Consider the following 16205-nt stretch of genomic DNA (forward strand, 5'->3'; position numbering starts at 1 on the left):
TTCTTCCGACAATTTGGGCCTGTTTGGTTTAGTAATCCATTTGTTTAATTAATTAAAAGGGAAAGAAAAGGGGGGTGCACACCATATCAATCAAATAATTTCAATTTACTGTTGGCAACCCACAAAAAGTGAAGTAGCCAAGAAAATAAATTTATTTGTTTGTGGGCCCCAAACTTGCTTTCAATTTTTATTAGGTTTCTTGAAATATTACCTATAAATTTAATATATTTGATAAAATTTCCTGATAATAAAGGTTATTAGTTTGAATAATAATAATTGCATAAGGAGACTACTCAAATATTTAATAAAAAAAAATTAAACTCATAGGGCACTAACACGTGGCATCTCAATGTGTGCCAACCCTGGTCTCCGTTAGTGTGCTCACATGCATGCCCATTTCATTAAAGCTAACCACCCAAGTGGCTTTGAATAACTCATGCTTTATCTAGTGGGGACTCACGCCACTCAATCTTATAAATTTTGGCAAAAAAAAATAAATAAATTTGACTCTGATTCACTACGTAGTCCATGACGACAAAGGCTATGAATAATTTTCTCAATAATTAAAGTAAATCATAAGAAACTACAAAGAAGAAATGCAATTTATTAGGCTTAATTGGCAACAATTATTTGCTAATGAGATTGCGGGGGCAACAAGTTGGTTTAAATTATTGAAACCCTGCTTAGATCAAAGATTAGGACACCAAATAATAGAATATATTAGATAAAAATAGGTAAACCAACTCGGGGGGGCATTTGGTAAACTAAATAAATGGTGGCCATGTGGGACGAGGATCCCCATGCATGTATTCTCCTCGTTTCTGTCTTCATTTTAAAATGGTTTATAATTAGATCAAATCCAATGGGACCACACGAGTAACCTGTTCTAAACTTTGACTCCTTCCATATGATGCAATCATCATCATCATCTTCTTCCTTCTTCTCCACTAATCCCACTGCCAATATCTTTTATCTTAGGACGTTGATAGAGACTCATTCGCGTTCTAGCATTATTAGTTTGTTAAATCGGAATTCAATTTTTTTTTTTATTAATTATGAATCAAAATTGTAATCAAATCTTAAGATTTAACATATATTTTTAAAATTAATAAAAAATAATATTATGAGTCATGACTCATATCATGTATCGTATCTTCATTGAAGAAGATACTAAGTAGAGGAGACAATGAGACATGATCTTCTTATCTTAATATCTCATTTAATAAAGAGACATGAATGATTAATAATATCGTTATTAATCATGAATTTTAATATTATTTATTAATAAATATATAAAATTCAAGTACAAATCACATATCTTTTGTTCATATTTTAAAAGCTGTGTCCCACGAGTCGAAATCAGCCATAATCATTTGACTTTAAAAATCACTACCCTTTTGGTTAGCACTAAAGTGAGGAGATTGACAAACTTGTCATTTTGCTCACTTAATACTATCTAACTTGACATTTAAGACAAATATAAAAAATTATTTCTTAATCAGTGGTACAAAATTAATTTGAGTAGCAAAATAACATGACCGTTGGTTGGTCATTGTCTCATTGAGTTGGTACTTTGATTTAAAATTAGTTTGATTTAGAAACTTCTTTCTTTCTTTTTTCTAATTGTTACTGTTTCTATGTGTTTATGTATTTTTTTTCTTATGTAGTTTAATTTTTTATTGACACCTCATTTGACATTATTTTTCCACCAAAAAAATTAGATTTATAATGCTCTAATTAAATTTAAATAATTAAGTATAATTCTATTATTACAAATCAATTAATTTTCCCTTAAGTGAGGAAAGTGGTGCTAAATGATGATTTGAGAAGCAAAAATATAAAATATATAATTACTAGCCTTAATCAATTCCTAAACCCAACAAAATCCCAATTTATTTCTAAAGAAGTGTAAAAACCAATCGGTCCATAATTTAAGTGAAATTCAGTTCATTTTTGCATTACAAAATCAAATTAGTTTTTAATTTATCTTTGAATAAAATAAATTAATTTCTTAAAAAATAAATTTTTATTTAATTAAATTAAATTAAAGTAAATTAGTCTTTTCTTCAAGAAACGAGGGTATTTTAAGTAGGGGTAAGCAAGAGTTCGAAACTAATCGAACTAAACTGATCAAACTTGTTGGTTCAATTTGATTTTTCACTAGTAGTGGTTTTGTTCGATTATTTCCCTCAAGATTTTTAGTTATTCAGTTTCGGTTCGGTTATTTTTTTTAAGAATTTTGATTAATCAATTCAAATTTTTGGTATTATTAATCGAAAAATCAAACCAAACTGACAACTCAGCCCTTTTTTATTAGGTTCGATTTGATTTTTTTTTATAATAATTTAGTTTCGATTATAACGGATCAAAATTCAATTAGTTCGATTTCACTTAGTTTAGATGCCTCGATTGATTTAGTTTGATTCGATTAGTAATTTTAAATCGATTTAGTTTAATTATAATTGATTGAACGCTCCTAATTTTAAGTGTTATAGAATATATTAATTATGTTTAAATTATAGACAGAAGGTAGCCAGGACGTGTCGTCATTGATATTCGCCTGAAGATGGTTAATATAATAATGTAAACAACTTTAACACGCATTTACGGCCATTCGTTCTAGCATAATTGCATTTATTATTTATGGACAATAACACCAATCTAACCAGCCTTCTTGGCCTACCCTCCCCACATTACAAACAAAAAAAAGCTTTCTTAGGGTTTATTTAAAAATTAAATTGCAATCAAACAAGCCCTTATTAAATAACATTCTTTTCTATTTGTTTGGCAGAATTGGTAGGCAATCAGGGAAAATATTTAAAATATTTTTATTTTAATTTTATCCATTATTATTTATTGCTTAATATTCCCATCATCCCTATTTAGATGCGCACCCCGTATTCTCTTTTTCTAGAGTAAAATATATTGTGCATTTCAAAACATGAAAAATACTCTATTTTTCTAGAGTAAAATATATTGTACATTTCAAAACATGAAAAACACATCAAATACTTTAATTACTCAAGGATAATCGAACTCAATTTACCTTTTGTTCTAAGTATCAACCTTATCGCATATATGGGTTGATGTTTTATTTTAGTACGAAAACAAAGATCATTTAATTAAGTACTTTATAAGTTTAGATTTTTGACCGATTACTCTAACGAGTTTAAAGATAATTTGATAATAACTATCATCTTACATAATAAAGATAAATCTTAACGAAACATGAAAATATCTAAAATCACAGCAAAACCAACATCAATTGAGAGTTGGTTGGGAGTTGAAATGGTGGAATCCAAAAAGCATGATGTTATATTTGGCGTATAAGTTGTTTGCATTTTGCTGTTAATGATGTTGCATAAGGTATAATGTGGCACTTCTATCACCATCTAATCTATTCAAGATGGCGATTGCCCCCATTAATGAATGAGTGAAATTCACTCAAGGAAATAGTTTAAGCCATCTTCTCTTATTAGTTTCGAATTGGTTTTAGTTTTTAATTTTTTAAAATAATAAAAATATATTTATTTTTATATTTTTAAAAATAACAAAAAGTCATTTTATCTATTTTTATCACAAATACTCTCAAAATTTTTAAAATGTAAAAAATACTATAGACAAAAGGAATGAGTTTTAATAATTTTAAAATAGATACTTAAAATATAAAATTAAAATTAAATTTAAAACTTAAAATTAAAAATTAAAATACGAGGAGAACACCTGTTAAGGGTTTTTCACTAGTGGGTGTTGGACGCTTTTCCTTAGTGGGTGTAGGATGCTATGACTGAAGATTTTAAAAATAGTGTTTTTAAGCCCTTTATTTTTTTATATTTATAAAATAGTGTTTGAGTCAGCTTCATATCACTTTATTCAAGAAAGAAAAAGATATAAAATTAAAATGTATTATTATGTGCCATCACTGCACTGATGGGAGTCATGGTCACTAGAATTGGATCAAACCAGCAGGTGTGGGCTTCAGTGAGAACCTAATTTAATTGCCATTAAAGACTTTATTCATTGACCCATTTTTCTGTAAACAATAGGTGTACTTAATAAAAGTCTTCAAAATTATATTATATTATATTATCTAATCTCATGTTCATTTATGAAAATAAGGGTCTGTTTGTTAATGTAAATATTTTGTTAGAAAATAATTTTTATATGTAAATTTTTAAGTAAACCATTTTTTTATATTTTGATGTAAAATATTATTATTAAAATAATAATTTCCTCCATTTTTTTCGTCTAAACACCAAAATAGCTAAAATCTCAACCTTTGTTCAATCATCTGATATATATATATATATATTTGGCTAATAGAAAAAATAACCAAAGCTTTTGGCAAATTTGGAAATTAATCCAATCATTTCAATTTTAGTAATTAGGTTCAAATTGACTCAATTAGGTGTAATTTTATTCAACACGTAAAATTGACTTAGAGGGCATGCGTTAATGCTGATGTGGCATGACAAGTGTTGTATAATAATAATATTTGTATGATTTGCATGTACATATAAGTAAAAAAAAAAAAGATAAAAAAAAGATGAACAATCAACTATTCTGCTCTGTCCGTTGTGATCGGGCAATCCAACCCTTCCCAACGAGTTCCTGGAGGAAGTCTTGGACCATCGATGACTTTTTTAGGCCTACCACCAGGAGAACCAGATAGAGCATGCTTCGCCCTAGCCTCGCTCCTAGCGACTCCGCAAGATCGGCCAAGGTAGAGATGTGAGGGATTAAGACCTTGATTTGGTTGGAATTGTGGCAAGTCCATTGACCAACGCCTCGTCGAGAATCTTTGTGTCCTTGCTGAGGATGGCGATCGTGAAGGCCTCATCGTCGAGGGTGGCTAGGGCTTCAAAGAAAGTCAAAATCCTTGCTTAGGAAGTGAAGGCTATGGCAGCGAAGCGGTCGGGAGAGAAGTAACTTGGTCACCGTAGAGTCAGGAGAAGTGGAGACAAATAGAGTGTAAGAATAATCTTCTTGTGGCTCACATGATAATTAAGAATTTATCTTATCGGATAAATCAATAACATTATTTGGTATAATTAATCCTAATTCTATTTGATTTAGAAAATGATGATGATAACTCCTAAAAATCTTGATGAGAGACTATTTCTACTATTATAAATAAGGGTTTGGTCATTTCCCTACCCAACTCCATCAAAGTAATTATAGTTAAATTTTGGTAAAGGGAGAAAAACTAGATTCGTTATTTCGTCTTCAGCTGGTATTTCTCATTACGGCATAATCTCTTATGGATTCAGGTACGCATTTAATGTTTATGAAATTACGTGAAATACATGAGTTTTACGATTATGGGCATGATATTTTAATTGTGTTGTTGTTATACATGCAATATCATGTTATCTTACATGTGGTATCAGAGCCATTGTTTATAAAACTCGTGTATTTTTTGTTTAAAAATGTTTAATTTTCTGTATTTGCATACATCAACTTGCATGTAAAGAATTAACAAAAATTCTACCGAAAAGATCCAGTGGCAATTATCTGCAGTGGTCGACGGATTAACGGTGGTTGCAACCTCATATCTCCGTCTTTTCCAACTGCATCACGTGGATCAATCATGGCCTGAAGCCTCTGCCGCATGTATCACTGTTTACTTCGGCCATGGCCTCATGTTTGCCATGGCTGATGACACCTCGTCGACAGCGAAGGCTTCGTGGACGTGGTTGTTAGCCTCTGTTACCTTTGTCTTTATCGCTCCATCACTGGCATGAAAAATGGCCGGTGGCCATCATGGTTGTGGATCTTCTCCATTGCGTGATCGAAGCTTCTATTCTAGATCGACCATAATAGTGGCCAATAGAGGCCTGAAGACGCATCATTGGCGGCCGGTGGGACAAAATGACTGGTTGTGGAAAACCATTGACCTTGGGCCTCGCCGTCGCCGGTATTGACCAATCTCCTTCGTGGTCATGACAGGTCGTCTTCCATTGCCATCAGCTAAAGCTCCTCCACCGCAATCTTTCCTTCCCCATAATAGTCACTACAAGAAACAAGATTTTTAGTGGAGGCTAAGACCGTCACTAAAAGCATAAAAACTCGTCACTAAAAGTTTTAGTGACCGCCAAATTGATCGTCACAAGATGTCACTAAAAAGTCTGTCACAAATAGTATTAGTGACGATTATTGGCTAGCCGTCACTAAAAATACTCTTTAGTGGCGACCAGATGTGATGGTCACAAAAATTTTTTTAGTGACAACCACAGTCCTCCGCCACTAATGTCATTTTTTGTGACGGTCATAGCCATCACAAATAATGACTCTTCAGTGACAGCCACCGTTGTCACAAGTAATGAATTTTTTGTGACGACTTTGCTAGTTGTCACAAATGATAAGATTTTAGTGATAGTGTTGGCCGCCACAAAATGAATGTTTTTTAGTGACCACATTATATTGGTTGCCCCAAAAAGTGTTTGACATATACTTTTAGTGAGAGTCGTGGTTGTCACAAAAGAAGACATTTTTAGTGACCACTTTTTGTTGGCCATCACAAAAAGTGATTTTTATAAAATTTTCCCACAATCCACTACTTGTTTTTCTATATTTTAAACCCTATTAATTTTGTTCAACAGTTTGATCCTCAATGAGATAATGCAAATATAATTTGTTTTTTCTTCTTATTAATCATATGAAAACACATTTCTTTTTATTCTTTTTTTCTTTTATTCTCTTTTTCTTTCATTCTCTTTTCATCCTGAAGCTGGTTTATTGCTCCCGCTGAATCACTTGGCTTCAACTTGCTAAAAGATTTTAGGGATTATTATAGAAACCTACATAAGATTTCTTATATGTTCATGTCCTGTTAAACTTTACGGAAACCTACTTGAACTGTCTTTGATCTAACAAAGACCTACCTAATGTCTAGATCCTCGAACTTTCTCATTATGAAACTTTCTTAGTAGCTCTAAGTAACACTTGAGATTTGTATGCTATTTTTACTAACTTTTCCCAAGCCTCTAAGGCCTCTTTTTGGTTTATGACCACTTTGTATACAAAATAATTCTAAAGCTTTCCCTCATAGTCGACTTTGTATACAAAATAACATAGAGGGGGCATGCTTGGTTCAGATGAACTAGGTATTTATCAGGATTCAGGCTTAAAAAGATTCAGTAGAAAGACATTACATGCAGAGAAATTTAGGGATTTTCTTTTAACTATATGTTCTTCAGTAGAAAGACATTACATGTAAAGTAAAGATGAGGAGGATAGGGAGAGTCTGATTCAAAACACACCTTGATTAATTCTTCTTGGTCTATTTATAGCAATTCTAAGCGTGTTTTGCTGCTTCTACATACTTCAACCTCTTCTGATTTATTATTTTTTATTAATTTTATTTTCCAAATGAGTTCTTCTAACAAGTATATTGTTTATGTGCAATCAACAGAGAAGAGAGATACCTGCTGGAGATGGAGACACGACGGCGTTAAGGTAGCGGAGGTGGCAATAGCGACAGCGTTGAGGCTACCACAGAGCCAAAGTCGAAGATGGAGAAGGAGAGGGAAATGAAAACGGAGATGGAGACGAAGACGGTTGTGGCAGTCAAGCGGCGGAGGAGGAGATGGGGCGAGAGAGATGAGGGAGGGAGGGACGGAGAGAGATGGAGGGAAATGAAAAAGAGGCGGGGAGAGAGACAAGGGAGGGAGATGAAAGGAAAAGAAAATAAAAGTTTTTAAGAATATTTTTAAAAATATATATATATATAACTTTTGTTTATATTTTACAAGAAAAGAAAAATAAAAAATATATATATATTTTTGTAAATTTTATAATAGTAAAAAATATAATATTGAAATAAAAACTCATTTTAATTATTAATTATATTTATATTTTAAGAATATAGAAGTATATTTTTTAAAAATAAGTATATTATTAATTATTAATTATAAAAGTATATTGGAAGAAAAATGTTATTAAGAATGAAAATATTTTTTATTAATTATTAATTATATATTTTATATTTTATGTCACATTTTATGCCACAAATAAGTGTATATTCCAATTTAGATAGAAACTTTTAGTGGCCGCCATGTTTAATTGCCACAAATAAGTATATTTTTAGTGGCCACCAGCTTTGGTCATCACACATAATGTGCTTTTAGTTGGCAGGCCACATCTCAAGCTTTTAGTGGCCGCCATGGCTTGCCTGTCACAAATAGTTATCCTTTAGTGGGTGCCCCCGTTGGCCCTCACAAATAAGCATAAAATCCCACCCACTTTTAGTGGCCGCCACAACCAACCGTCATAAATAAATGTTGTGTGGAGCACCTTTAGTGGCGGCCACTATTGGCCGTCACAACTAATCATGTTCTATTATGCACACCATCCCAACATTTTATTAGTGGCCGCCATGGCTGTTTGTCACAAATAATTTATCTCTAGTGGCCGCCCTTTGTGCTTGTCACAAATAGTTATCTTTTAGTAATACACCATTACCGACGGTCATAAATAATGGTTGTGTGGAGGACCTTTAGTGGCGGCCACTATTGGCCGTCACAAATAATCATGTTCTATTACTAAGCATATCTCTTTATTAGTGCCTCCATGGAGTGATGCCATAAATAATCCACTTTTAGTGGCGGCCAGTGATGGCCATCACAAATAACCATTTTTTAGTGACCACAACATGTGGCCGTCACAAATAAAGAGCTTTTAGTGGCCAATTTTTTCGGGCGCTACTAAAGATGTCATTCTAGTGACAAACAGCACCGGCCGCCACTAATAGTTTTATTTGTGACAAATTTTTTCTGGCCGTCACTAAAAGTCATTTTTCTTGTAGTGAGTGGCCGACGAAACAACCATGGCAAAAGCTTAAAGCCATGGTAGTCGACCTTGGGCTCGATTTGCTACCATTATTTCTTCTCTGATTTCGGTGTATGAAAGATGCGACAGGGAGATACCAACATGATGATAGGCCAGCGATTGATCTCCCATAGATTCTTAGCACTCTCGGCCATGGCCGTCGATCTTGGCCATTACAGTGGGTGTCGATTGACGGTCTTTCCTCCACCGTGCTCAAGTTTCCATGGGTGTGAGGTATCGATCAAGGCTTATGGTGCGTATAAGGTTGCCAATGGTGAAAGGCGATTAAGGTCGTCGTAATAATGGAGAAGAAGAGGGAAGATGCGGCGATATGGTGAAGAAAAAGACAGATGGCAACTACAACAACTATTTGGCTTAAAGAAGAAACCCTAAAAGAGAATAAGAAGATGATGATGGGTATAAGTTGGGTCAAGGATTTGAGTTGGATTTGGGTCGGTCAGACCTAATCTGTTAAGTAACCCTATTGAACGATTTGGGTCGGCCAATTTGACCCATTAATGATAAGACCCAAGCAGAATTGGTTTGGGTTTGTTTTGACCCATATTATGATTTAAACAGATCCATAACGGGATCTGTTTAAAATATATAATTATGATATATATTAAATGAAATAAAATATTTATAATTTAAAATTTATATTAAGAAAAAAATTGTTAGTCACCAAAGTGGCCAAATTTTTGTAAAGTAAATAAATTTTAAATTATAAAATAATAGATCCATAATTGGATTTGTTTATATATATACAATTGTGGTGTGTGTATATATAATAAATGAAATAAATATTTATAGTTTAAAATTTATATTAAGAAAAAATTGTTAGTCATCAAAGTGGCCTAATTATGTAAAGTAAATAAATTTTGTGCTATAAATTATTTTCAATTTCCCATAAACATAATATTTAATGATGTCATTAAAGTTTTGTTTGATATTTGTTTGTGGGTAAATTGAAGTTTGCATTATAAGGCTATTCGAGATTAGCTTAAAGGTTAATTATTTGTCCTTACAATTTTCAAACATAAATGTGATCATTATTATGTTCTGTTAGTTTTATTTTGCATATCCAAAGATAGCAAATAGATCTAATTCGTGCATATTTAATTATCAATTATTATTTTATTTTGTACATCTTAGTATCGCCTAAAAGAGAATTATGATGTGCCTTATGATGAATATCTGAATCTGAACTTACATGAAATTTTTTATGCATTAATGTATGAGCATTTACATTTCTTTTACAGTATCTATACCTGTTTCAATGCATCCGTATGCATCATCTATTCCCTTTTTCAATGGATTAAATTTCTCCGATTGGAGTAAACAAGTTCAGTTTCACATAGGCATTCGGAATCTTGATTTAGCACTCAAAAACCAAGAAATCTGTTGATCTCATCGATAAAAGCACCGATAAGCAGAGGGAATTCTATAAAGTATGGGAGAGATCGAACAGATTATGCCTTATGTTTATGTGGATGACCATTGCAAACAACATAAAGTTAATGCTTTCCAAAACTGAGAACGCTAAGGAACTCATGAATTTCGTGGAAGAGCGTTCCCAGACTGCTGATAAATCTCTAGCCAGTACATTAATGAGTTCTTTGACCACCATGAAATGTGATGGTTCTCATATCATGTATGAGCACATTCTGGAAATGACTACCTTGGCAACGCAATTAAAGACCTTAGTAATGACAGTGGATGAGTATTTCTTGGTATAGTTTATACTCAATTCCTTGCCTCTAGAGCAATACAGGCCATTTCAAATGAACTATAACACTATAATGGATAAGTGAAACGTCAATGAATTGACCAGTATGCTCATTCAAGAGGAAACGAGACTGAAAAATTAAAGAGCTCATTCCGTTCATTTCCTAAAGCATCAAGAAGCTAGTAAAAGTTTCAAGAAAAGAAGTAGTAAGAGTAAGAAGAAAGGTCCTTGTAACTTGAACAATTCTTTGAAAGGTGATCATAAAGAACCTATGGCTGTTAAGTGCCACTTTTGTAAGAAAAATGGACGCATGAAGAAAGATTGCCTGAAACGTAAAGCTTGGTTCGAAAAGAAATGTAAGCCTTGTGCTTTAGTATCTTTTGAATCAAACTTTACTGAAGTTCCATATAACACTTGGTGGATTGATTCTGGTTCCACTATTCATATTTCTAATACGATGCAGGGGTTCCTTACGATTTGAACCACAAGGCCAAATGAAAGTTTTGTGTGTTCATGGGGAATAAAAACAAAGTTCTCATTGAAGGCATTGGCACTTACCGTTTGATTCTAGATACCAGACATTACTTAAATTTATTAGAAACTCTTTATGTACCTACATTTTCTCGAAACTTAGTTTCATTACAGAAACTTCATGTAGTTGGATTTTCTTTTAAATTTGGTTCCAGATCTCTTAGTTTATTCAAACATAACAGTTTTATTGGTTCTGGTATATTATGTGATGGTCTCTACAAGTTTAAACTTGATAACGTGTTTGTTGAGACTCTGATGACTTTGCATCATAATATTAGTACTAAATGCAGTTTCGTTAATGAAAGTTTAGCTTACTTGTGGTATAAACGTTTGGGCCATATATCTAAAGAAATGATGGAAATATTAGTAAAGCACGAAATCCTTCCACATTTAGATTTTACTGAACTTAAAGTGTGTATTGATTGTATTAAAGACAAACAAATAAAACACACTAAGAAAATAGCCACAAGAAGCACATAGCTTTTTGAAATTATACACACTGATATTTATGGGCCTTTGGATACTCCATCTTTTGGTGGAAAAAATATTTTATTACCTTTATTGATGATTTTTCATGTTACGGTTATGTTTATCTATTGCATGACAAGTCACAATCTATCGATGCACTTGAGGTGTATATTAAAGAGGTTGAGAGGCAATTTGATAAAAATGTAAAAATTGTAAGGTCAGGTAGAGATGGTGAATATTATGGAATGTTTGATGAATCAGGTCAATGTCCAGGATTGTTTGCCAAATTCCTTGAAAGACACTGTATTTGTGCTCAATACACAATGCTAGGTACATCACAACAAAATGGTATTTCGGAAAGGCATAATCATACCCTAATGAAAATGGTTAGGAGTATGATGAGTCACTCATCTTTACCCTTATCTTTGTGGATGCACTACAAAAAAATTAGCATTTAGCAGTGATTTTTTTTGCATTTAGGGGCGATTTTTAACCGCCGCTAAGTCAGCCGCCGCAGAGTGTTTAGCGGCAATTTTTAGCAACCGCTGGAATGACCGCTGCTAATTTTAAATTTTGCGGTGGTTTTTATAATATTTAGCTAACGGTTTTGAAACCGCCGCTAAATTAAAATTTTATTTTTTTTAATTTTTTTTAAATTTTATTTTTAAAAATTTAAAAAAAAATTAATTTTAGCGGCGATTGCTAAAATTAATAAAAAAAAATTAACTTATTAATTTTAGCGGTGGTTTTGAAACCGCCGCTAAAATAAAAAATCTAATTTTTTTACCGCCCGCATAAGCCAGCCTGCCCCGCGCCCGGCCCGACCCGCCCGCCCTTACGCGCCACATGGTCGCTTGTGCACGTGCCACGTGGCGATGCAGGAAATTAAATCCCAGCATGCTCTCCCCAAGTTTCGAACCCCAAACCTCTTGTGCGCGCGCGCACACACGAACCGCCTAATCTGCGAAGAACTCCTTAACATATATGCACATATATATATATATATTATATACAAATCTAACAACTAATTTTCAGAATTATATTTTATATTTTATATTTTTTAATATATATTAAAAATATTTATTAATTGATTATTTTTAAAAGAATAATAGAATAAATTAAAAATAAATTAATTGATTTAAATTAAATAAATTAATTGATTAAAAATAAACAAGAAGATTTTATATATTTTTTAAAAATTATTAAAATTTTATATATTAATTTTTTAAATTTATTTTTATTTTTTTAAATTATATTTTTAATGAATTTTGCTTTTAATTTAAATGCAAATTTATATTTATTTTTAAGATTTTATATTTATTTAATTCTTAATTATTTTCTTAAGCAAAATTTAATTTTTTTTAATGAAAATAATGAATTTTAAAATTTTAGATTTTTATTTAATTTTAATTTTTTTTTTCAATTTAGTGGCAGTTTTCGAAAACCGCCTCTAAATTTAATTTTTTAATGAATTATTTTATTTAATTTTTAATTTTTAATTATTTAATTTTTTTTAAATTTAGCGGCGATTTTTGAAAAACCACCGCTAAATTTAATATTTTTTGAATTTTGTGATGGTTTTTGAAAATCGCCGCAAATGTTAATTTAATTTAATTTTAAATTATTTAATTTTTTTAAATTTAGCGGCGGTTTCTAAGAAACTGAAACTGCAGCGAAAAATAATTTAATTTTTTTATTATTTAATTATTTTTTAAATTTAGTGACGATTTTTTGAAAATCGCCACAAAAAAACATGTTTTCTAAATTTTGCGACAGTTTTATGAAACCGCCGCAAAATTTTAAAGAAACCGCTGCAAAGATCATATTTTGTGGCGATTTCAAAATCACCGCAAAATACCATGTTTTACAGCAATTTTTAGAACCGCCGCAAAAAAATCGTCTTAAGAAATCAATTTTTTTGTAGTGATGTATGCATTAAAGACTGTTATGTATTTGCTAAACAGGGTTCCTAGTAAGGCAATTCTAAAAGCTCCCTTTAAACTGTGGACGGGTAGGAAACCTAGTTTAAGGCACTTGCATGTTTGGGGTTACCCAACAGAAGTAAGGGTTTATAATCCACATGAAAAGAAATTGGACTTTAGAACTACCAATAGTTATTTCATTGGATATCTCGAAAGGTCCAAGAGGTATAGATTTTATTATCCTAATCACAGTATTAGGATTGTTGAAACTAGAAATGTCAGGTCCATTGAAAATGGTGAAATTAGTGGGAGTGATAGAATGCATAATGTCAGCATTCAAGAAGTCAGGGTGGAAGTTCTTATGCCCAAGATTGATACAGTTGTTGTTCTTCAAGTTGCAATGCAACCAAATAACAGTTAAGAACAATAAACACTCCATGATGAACTGTCAGTAGTTGAACCACAAGCAATAGCATTAAGGAGATCTCAAAGAGATAGAAAATTTGCTATTTCTAATGAATTTGTGGTTTATCTACAAGAGTCTGAATTTAACTTAGGAATTGATAACGATCCAGTTTCATTTAAGCAAGTCATGAAATGTGATGATTCTACTAAATGGTTAGATGACATGAAAGAAGAGTTAAAATTTATGGATTAAAATCAAGTTTGGGATCTCATTGAATTGCCTAAAGGGTATAAAAAAGTTGGATGTAAATGGGCCTTTAAGACCAAATGTGACTTTAAAGGCAATATTGAACAACATAAAATCAGACTTGTTGCCAAAGGTTTTGCTCAAAAAAGTGGCATCGATTATAAAGAGACTTTCTCACCAGTCTCTAAGAAATATTCTCTTAGAATCATCTTGGCTTTAATGGCTCATTATGATTTGAAATTATATCAAATGGATGTAAAAATTGCCTTTCTTAATGGGGATTTGGAGGAAGAGGTCTATATAGATCAACCTAAGGGCTTTTAGTTAAAGGAAAAGAACACATAATGTGTAAACTAAAGAAATCAATATACAGACTTAAGCAAGCCTCCCACTAATGGTTTCTAAAGTTTAATAATACCATTACGTCTTTTAGCTTTTAGGAAAACACTGTTGATCGGTGTATATATATGAAGGTCAGTGGGAGCAAATTTATTTTTCTAATCCTATATGTTGATGATATTCTACTTGCTGCTAATGATCTTGGTTTATTACATGAAACCAAGAAGTATCTCTTTGAGAATTTTGAAATGAAAGATATGTGAGAGGCTACTTATATGATAGGAATATAAATATTTTGTGATAGATCACAAGGATTGTTAGGGTAATTGTCTCAGAAAGTATATATTAATAAAATTCTAGAGAGATTCAATATGGATAAGTTCTCATCAGGGGTAGTTCCAATTCAAAAGGGGGATAAATTTAACCTTATGCAATACCTGAAAAATGAATTGGAACGAGAGCAAATGCGAAATATTCCTTATATATCTGTAGTTGGGAGCTTAATGTATGCTCAAACTTGCACCAGACTAGACAAAAGCTTCGCTGTCGGGATTCTTGGCAGATATCAAAGTAATCCATGGCTTGATCACTGGAAAGCTGCAAAGAAATTTTTCAAATACTTGCAAGGAACTAAAGATCACATGCTCACTTACAGAAGATTCGATCATCTTAAGGTGATTGGCTATTCATATTCAGATTTCGCCGGATGTGTTGGTACTAGAAAATCAACATTTGGCTACCTGTTCCTATTAGCTGGAGGAGCAATCTCATGGAAAAGTGCAAAGCAGTCTGTCATCGTTGCATCCATGATGAAAGCTGAGTTCGTGGCTTGCTTTGAGGCCACTATTCATGGTTCATGGCTACAAAATTTTATTTTAGGGCTTCGAATTGTCGACAGTATTGCTAAGCTGCTGAAAATTTATTATGATAACTCCACAGTAGTATTCTTCTCTAAAAACGACAAGTATTCCAAGGGTGCTAAACATATAGAAATCAAATACTTGGCCGTTAAAGAAGAAGTTCAGAAACATACAGTGTCAATAGAGTATATTAGCACCAACCTTATGATAGCAAATCCTATGACAAAAGAACTCCCACCCAAAATATTTAATGAACATGTTGAAAGGATGGGTATTTTGGGCAATATGTAATTTGACTCTGTTAAAATTTATACATTTGATACTTTGATTTCATATATTTATGATATTCCTGTTTTCTATTTGTATAGATAACTGTTTAGAATAAAGTTGATAGGAATAATTAAAGTTGAACCGTTATGATCATCTTCATTAAAGGTCATGTTAAGTTGAAAGTTAGTGTTATGGTACATGGAAGGGATTGGATTAGAAAGAATTGATGGACAACCGCCTATTAATATTTTAACTTAATAATGATATTATGATAACCAAAATAAAGAGAATTAAAGTATGATTGTTTGTGCACATTATGCTCTTTCTTATTAAATCATAAATGTAATATCATATGAGCTAAGTGGGAGAATGTAAGAATTATCTTATTGTGATTCACATGATAATTAAGAATTTATCTCATTGGATAAATCAGTAACATTATCTGGTATATATTACAATATAGTCAATAATTAATATTTATCAAATATTATGATACTTATATGATAAAATAACTGAATCTAGTATCAAATATGATTGTTGTTAATCTGATGAGATAAATATAAGGATTTAATAAGATAATGATTAATCCTAATTCTATTTGGTTTAGA

The 16205-nt window shown here is 31.8% G+C and overlaps 1 protein-coding gene across 1 annotated transcript; it reads left to right on the forward strand.

The window, feature by feature from the left end:
• Positions 1-14838: 14838 nt before the first annotated feature.
• Positions 14839-15618, forward strand: LOC127802136 (secreted RxLR effector protein 161-like). The gene has a single exon (XM_052337831.1). The coding sequence runs from the start codon at positions 14839-14841 to the stop codon at positions 15616-15618; it is 780 nt and encodes a 259-aa protein (XP_052193791.1).
• The last annotated feature ends 587 nt before the right edge of the window (positions 15619-16205 follow it).

The sequence above is a fragment of the Diospyros lotus genome, chromosome 5 (genome assembly GCF_014633365.1).
Source record: "Diospyros lotus cultivar Yz01 chromosome 5, ASM1463336v1, whole genome shotgun sequence".
Lineage (NCBI taxonomy): Eukaryota > Viridiplantae > Streptophyta > Magnoliopsida > Ericales > Ebenaceae > Diospyros > Diospyros lotus.